The 6,969-nt window shown below is 36.2% G+C and overlaps 2 protein-coding genes across 2 annotated transcripts; both read right to left on the bottom strand.

The window, feature by feature from the left end:
- Positions 1 to 831: 831 nt before the first annotated feature.
- Positions 832 to 1,834, bottom strand: LOC106324928. Its single transcript, XM_013762933.1, has one exon. The coding sequence runs from the start codon at positions 1,605 to 1,607 to the stop codon at positions 855 to 857; it is 753 nt and encodes a 250-aa protein (XP_013618387.1). The 5' UTR covers positions 1,608 to 1,834; the 3' UTR covers positions 832 to 854.
- Positions 1,835 to 5,787: 3,953 nt separating this feature from the next.
- LOC106324362 lies at positions 5,788 to 6,691 on the bottom strand. Its single transcript, XM_013762342.1, has 4 exons — positions 6,584 to 6,691; positions 6,134 to 6,526; positions 5,868 to 6,031; positions 5,788 to 5,793 (listed from the first exon to the last, which is right to left on the bottom strand). Exons 1-4 carry the CDS (start codon positions 6,681 to 6,683, stop codon positions 5,788 to 5,790), a joined length of 663 nt encoding a protein of 220 aa, XP_013617796.1. The 5' UTR covers positions 6,684 to 6,691.
- Positions 6,692 to 6,969: the final 278 nt, after the last annotated feature.

The raw sequence follows: 6,969 nt of genomic DNA, 5'->3' as shown, positions 1-6,969 counted from the left end.
GATACTTTATAATAATTTAGTTATCATAAACTATTTTCAGATACTTTTAATAGAATTTTAAATTTAAAATATATATTTAATGATGTTATATGTATATATAATTAATATTTTTATATATTCGGATATCCGTTCGGTTCTCGGTTCGGTTCCGGTTCGGTTCGGTTATTTCGGATATAAAAATATAGGAACCGTTCGGGTATTTGAGGGTATTGGTCCGGTTCCGGTTTCGGGTATTTCGGTTCGGTTCCGGTTCGGTTCTTCGGTTCCGGTTATTTTGCCCAGGCCTAGTTATCACACAAACATTATCAAGAACCAGGACCGGCTCATTAGGGGAACAAGCGTGCGACCGTACCGGATCCAAATCTGTGTCCTTCCGTAATAATAATTAAGGAAGCTAATTTTTTTTATAAATCTATATTTTTATATATAAAATTTATAAATATAATAAATAAAATTGAAAAGTATCCAAAATTATTTGATATGTATATAGTTTTATTTTCTTACAAAATATTACTGATTAAATTTTAAAAATGTTTTAAACATTATCTGTATATAAATTTTATAAGGTAAAATATTATTTTTTGTCCTAGAACCTTTAACAATGTTGATCCGTCCTTGTCAAGAACACTAGAAAATATCTTATAATTTTGTGGTGGGTACATCTGTCATGATTCATGAACAATATGGATATGCCTAATATCATGTTTAGACCCAGTGATATGCAGTGTATTAGTGTTGGTTATGTGGGGGTTAAGCTCCAAATCAACGGATATGATTTGATCGGGAGATATTTATTACTTTACGCTAAAAATAGAGAAAAATCTGAGATACGGAAAAATCAAAAGTATAAATTTTTATTGAATCTTTTTAGCAATTTTAGAATTTCTTTTTTCTTTGAAGAATAGTACCCACAAATTCCGAATCCAAAGAACACTAACGGAAACGGCAACGACAATAACGACGGTCCACGACACCCAAACCCATCTGGGTATGACGTCATCAGCCCCTCCACTGACGTAAAACCACGTCATCTTAACGATAAGCATCGGCGCCAGAACGCACCTGCAAACGCTGTACGAAGCGTAAAACGGCACCGTGACGAAACGGTGCAGACTCACCGCGAGAGGAGCGTCGGGACCGCGCGCGTCCGCGAGTGTCCACGAGTTCTGACACGCGCTCGTCGCCTCGGCGACGATGAGGAGCGCGAGGAGAGCGCACGCGCCGTGGGCGACGAGGTACCGGCACGTGAGGAAGACGAATAGCACGGCGGCGTGGTGCGCGGCGAAGAGCCCGTCTCCGCCGGCGGGAGAGGGGAAGACGGCGAGGTGGAGGAGATCGGCGAGGAAATAAGCGGAGCTGAAGTCGAGGACGGAGTTTTGGGACTGGGTGTTGGGGGAGGAGAAGCCGCGGTTAGGATCGGAGAGGAGAGCGCGCGCGGCGAGGAAGACGGCGGAGACGCCGTGGAGGAGGGAGATTAAGCAGCTGGAGGCTAAGGGGCGAGACGCTGGGCTCCATCTGCGGAAGACGTATAAGTAACCGAGGAGGTAGACGAAGACGAAGACTGAGAAGAAGAATGGTAGATCCTTGAAACTCGTGATTGCCTCCATCACTGACGAAAGATCTTCTTGAAGCTCTTTTAAAAGTCTATACGTGTGTCTGTGTAAATATATAGATGAGATATATTACGAGAGAAGATTTGACCAATGGAGATGGTTGAGGTTTGTTTAGAGAAAAGAGGTGTCTTAAGGTTGGGGGAAGGAAACACCTAAAAGCGATGACGTTTTAAGATGATTATTATCTAAATCCTAGTCTTGTTATGACTTATGAATATGGTGTCATTCACGTTTCCTTTTTCAATTTGGAAATTAATTTTGTAGAGTTTATTTGTAGTATCTACCAAACTAATCCTTAGACATTATTTAAAAAGTTGCTTTTTAAATTTTGCTCACGTGTCATTACGGAATTCAGTTTCATTTAGAAAAAAAATGAAATGGCTTACTGAAAAAATATTACATGACATAGAAGAATTCTAACATAGACAATCATATTAATGTTATTTATATTTTTAGTAATTTTTTAGATATGATAATAACTTATCCATCATCATTAAAATAAATATTCAAATATAACGTTAAATAATATAATAGTAAACATATAACAATTTTTTTTAAACTGAAATATATTTTACTATATTTTATTAATAATTATACAATTTTTCTATTACTAGAAATGTTCTTCTTCAAAATGGTATACAACTTTTGTCACTAAAAAAATTTACGCAATTTTTACAAAAATTATAAATTAGATCTAATACTTTCCTTTTGATATCTACAAATTTTAGAAATACTATTTAGTTTTTTTAATTTTTTTTTATAATTATACAATTTTTATAGCTAATATTTTTTCTTTTTAATTTTTTACAATTTGATTTAATATATCTTAACCAAAAAATGGCTAAAAATTTATCCAAGATTATAATTTTAAATATATACATATCTATTCACAAATATTAATTTTAAAAAGAACAGATATTGTTTTATCTTAAATTTTATTTTTAGTCAAATCAAAATTAAAATATTGAAAAAATAATAAAATCAAAAATATTAATAAAATTTTATTTGTAAATATGGTATAAATTTTATTTTTATTGTTGCACATGGTACAGAAAAAGATCTAGTTCTATTTGATTATTATACTTATTGTTGCACATGCAAAATGGTTCGAGTCTCTAAAATAAAATAAAATATTGTTTTCTGTTATAAACCATATGATGGATGTCCATAACCGGCCCTGTCCGGTACCAGCCTAGAGAGAGAGAGAATCGGCATATTGACTTTTCCTTATTAGATTATGATTTGTACTCTTTTCATATTTGTATTTCTTTTCTTTAATCTTTCCATTATTCTATGACGGTGTAATTCCCTATATATAAATGGCTTCTTATGTTTATGAATAATACAGAAACATAGATTCTATTCTCCAGTTTCACAACACGTTATCAGCACGATAGAATCTAAAACCCTAAGCTAAAATCCAAATCGATAAACCCTAAAACCCTAGCCGGCTTGAACCCTAATCTTCTCGGCGAACACCCTTACCGATCGCGAACCTTCCCGATCCAAGCTTCAACCTGTTCGCGTCCTGCCCTAAGACGATCTCAGCCTGCTCGCGTTCCCGAAGGACAGCTTGCATCCAACGATCCAGCTCGCGACAACATCAGCTCGCGATCCGATCAACTCAACGTCCAGCTCGCATTCCCGATACCAGCAAGGATAGCAAGCAATCCGTTCGTGTTCAGATCGTGGTTCTTCTCTCCTCGGTGGTCCATTCAACCCTACTTGAGGTTAAAGTAATTCGAAACCTTAAAGAGAACCCATAATCGAATTTGGTTGCTTGATATGAATTGAAACCATAAAACCCTAATCATATATTACATGTTATGAATCAAAATCTTTAATCAAACCCTAATGATCCAATGATCAAATCAAAACCATAAGGTAATAGATCCAAACCCTAATCGAGATTGATTGTTTGATCAATTAAAATCGAAACCTTAATGGTTTTGAATCTCAAAACCCCAATGAGTAAATCGAAGCTCATAATCATAAGTTCGATTCCCTAAACCCCATTGATCCAATGATCTAAATCGAAACCCTAATATATATTACCCTAGCCACAAACTTGCTTATTGCATGAATGCATGAAATCAATTAAAACCCTAAAGCTAATGCATAATCGATTTTATCCAAACCATAATTAATCTTTGAAATCGAAATTGATTGTTTGAATGATTGTATGTTTGGATATAGTATGCTAACCTTGATTAATTAAAATCGTATTGCTAGTTTTGATATATTGAAATTCGAAACCCTAATGCCTTGAAATAAAATCGAACTTAGATTGAATTTGAATATGATCACAACCCTAATTTGAATATGATCACATAGAAATCCATATGCTAGGATTGCTAAATTCATAATTGAAATTGATTGTATGAATTGAATTTGAAATCGTATTGATTGTTTGATCAAAACCCTAAATACTTTAAAATAGAAATCGATTGCTAGCCTTGATAGTTTCAATTAAAATCGAATACTAGTTTGATTGCTTGATCCGTTTTGAAATTGAAACCGCATTGCTAGTTATTCACACGTTTTCAACATTGTTTAAAACCCTAAATCGAATTTGATTGATTGAATATATTGCTTGATTGATTGAATTGCAATTACGCTTAGAAATCAAACGCTAGGATTGATCATATCTTGTAGCCGTGTGGTTTTGGTTGCATCATGCATACATATTGAATGAATATTGCTTGATTGCTTGATCACTTTGAAACCGATGACTAAGATTGCATTAAGATCATATAGAAACTGCCTATGCTAGGATTTCAATCACGAATGAACTGAATGCATAATACGAATTGATTGCATCCAGTAGCCGTGCGGCTTGTTCTTTGTCATAGCTGTGAGGCTTGTTTGTACATTTCATATCCGTTAGAACTGATTGCATCATATCAACCTGATCGAATGTACATATAGAAACTGAATGCTAAGCTTGAATATATTGATTGCATGAACACACTTTTAAAAACTAAATTATATAACATATGATTTTAGATGTCGAAAATCAACAATTTGGATTTTGCTGTCCTAAATCTCTCTGGAGATAATTACTTGCAAAGGGCACTTGATACTAAGATCATCTTAAAATCCAAGGGACTCGGTGAATGTATCACCGAGGACAATAATGCAAGTGAGAAAGATAGATACAGTGCGATATTAATTATACGCCATCATCTTATTGAGAGTCTCAAAGATCAGTATTTGACTATTAAGAATCGTAAATGAAGATCCTGCTGATCCTATGCTTGCTGGTGTAGGGAAATATAAGGGGAGGCTCTTCTGGACGGTTGGATGTGTATTCTGGAAGCCTTGGATCATGTAGATTACGTCCTGGTTGGTTGAGCTCGGTTTGGAAACAATTGGACCAGTTGATTGTCCAATCTTTCCATAAGTTGCTCGGTTTTACCGGTTCTGGTAAAATGATTGTATTTTGAGATTTCCGTGGTCTTTTCTCCTTTTCTTCGGCTTGTTGGCTTGATAATAGATCCATCTTGAATTCCATGCTTTGTTTTGGGTCGGAACGCTTCTTGGTTGGGCTTGAAACAACTTCTAAACTCGGATGCTCGCAGATGGACGGGCTGGAGAACCTCCGGTTTGTAAAATTCATATCTTCTTGGTCCGAGTAGATTTTAAGATGATTCCAACTGTTATGAACTACTTGTTGAGTGTAGAATGCATTAAAATTGGTTGCATGGCAAAATTCGTCATGGTTGGTAAGATACGCCTGTTTTACTGAACACATATCCTGGTTAGTCCTTTGATTAGCTGATTGGTGCAACTGCTTGGCCTCTGGTTCAGGTACTGATTTGATGACCGCATCATACCCTCTCCCTTGAAAAAGTTTCGACCTCGAAACTGGATAATCTGCACCAAGATAGAGCAAGTTAGGTTTCATCCTCTTCTGAGATTCTAAGACCTTACCTTGGTATTTGATCGGTTTGATCTTTGATGGCACATCTGGTGGCTCTTCTTTGAGTAGGAACGACAAGGCTACTCCTCTGTTTTGGTCTGGCACTCTGCTGGGTGGTGTTTTATCTTCTGGAACGTCTAGAATCAAGAGGTTGCTGATGACAACTTCTTTATTTCTTTTGGCATGTAAACACTTTGTGATCTCCTTGCGTTGATCATCAATGTGATGCTTAGCCTCTGCCCCTGAATAAATTCAACACTTTTGGCAGGAAACAAGTGGATTATATCTGGGTCTGAAAATTTGTAAATAAGACAAGTAAAGTTCAAATTTACCCAAATGGTTTTAGCTCGTTGAAGGATGTTTTGCTCTTTGGCAGCTCGTTTGCTTTTGATGCTTCTTGCATCTCCTTCAACGTTTTGTAGACAAGTCAGGTGCTGTCCCTGGTTCTCTTCCATCCTTTTACCATGGCTTGGTCGTCCATCACCTTGTCTTATCCCTGGATCAAAACTCTTTAGCAAAGACAAGTGCATAAATCTAGAATTTGAAAGTTTTAATGGAACAAGACTATCAGTTCTTTTATTTAAATCAAGTGATGTACCTAATATCAGAGCTGGTGTCCTTTGTCTTTGGGCCGTCCACTTCTTCTGAGTTCCTAAACCTGTCTCAAAATCCTTTGGGAAAGACAAGTGCATCAATGTTGTCAAGGAGTAAGAAAGAACACACTGATCTAAAGTAAAACTTACTTTGAGTTTTGGTTCTAGAAAAATCAATGGTTCTGGTTTTATCTTCCAATTGTGGAGTGGCTCAGGAATGATCTCATGACCTTGGACTTCTCTTGGAGTGGTCTCAGCAACTCTGGTACATTCTGTTGTGGCCTCAATTTCTTGTGGTTCACTCTTTTTTGTATAACTTTTGCTTGGATTCTGCCTCCATTTGTTAGAAATATTATCCCCATTACTCTTTTGGATCCTATGTTCCAAACTTGGGCTTCCTGTACCATGAACACACAAATTAGCTTTACTAATTATATCTTGATGTTGGATCATACCTGGTGTAGTGCTGGTCGGAATGGGCAGTATGGATGCCTCGGAATTGATCTCCTTAGGGAACATGTGTTGCCTTATGTCTTGAGCTTTATTCTGGTCCATCTCAAGAATTTCTCCTGGTGGTTCTTTTTCAATGGACTCATGCTCCTTAGGACCGTATTAACACCTTTTGGCATAGACAAGTGCATTATACAAGCATTGGAAACCAACAAACCAGATTGAATTAAACTATCACTTATTTTTGATATTTCAGTTTTCTCTCCTAGTGATGTTTCTTTCAATTTCTTAGATGGACAAACAGCAGCAAAGTGTCCACGTCTATGACATCTATAACATGTCTGATCTTTTAAATTTTTAGAGTTAGAGGACTTACCTTGGCTTCTTATGT

This window comes from Brassica oleracea, chromosome C2 (genome assembly GCF_000695525.1).
Source record: "Brassica oleracea var. oleracea cultivar TO1000 chromosome C2, BOL, whole genome shotgun sequence".
NCBI classification, from domain to species: domain Eukaryota; kingdom Viridiplantae; phylum Streptophyta; class Magnoliopsida; order Brassicales; family Brassicaceae; genus Brassica; species Brassica oleracea.
The sequence above is the reverse complement of the archived record's forward strand: the minus strand, read 5'-3'. Positions and strand labels throughout refer to the sequence as shown.

Coding starts and splice junctions, on each gene's coding strand:
- LOC106324362 (XM_013762342.1), bottom strand. CDS start 6,683: ATGGACCAGAATAAAGCTCAAGACATAAGGCAACACATGTTCCCTAAG. Junction 6,527..6,583: donor TCCGACCAGCACTACACCAG/GTATGATCCAAC, acceptor TTCATGGTACAG/GAAGCCCAAGTTTGGAACAT. Junction 6,032..6,133: donor GACACCAGCTCTGATATTAG/GTACATCACTTG, acceptor GTTTTGATCCAG/GGATAAGACAAGGTGATGGA.
- LOC106324928 (XM_013762933.1), bottom strand. CDS start 1,607: ATGGAGGCAATCACGAGTTTCAAGGATCTACCATTCTTCTTCTCAGTC.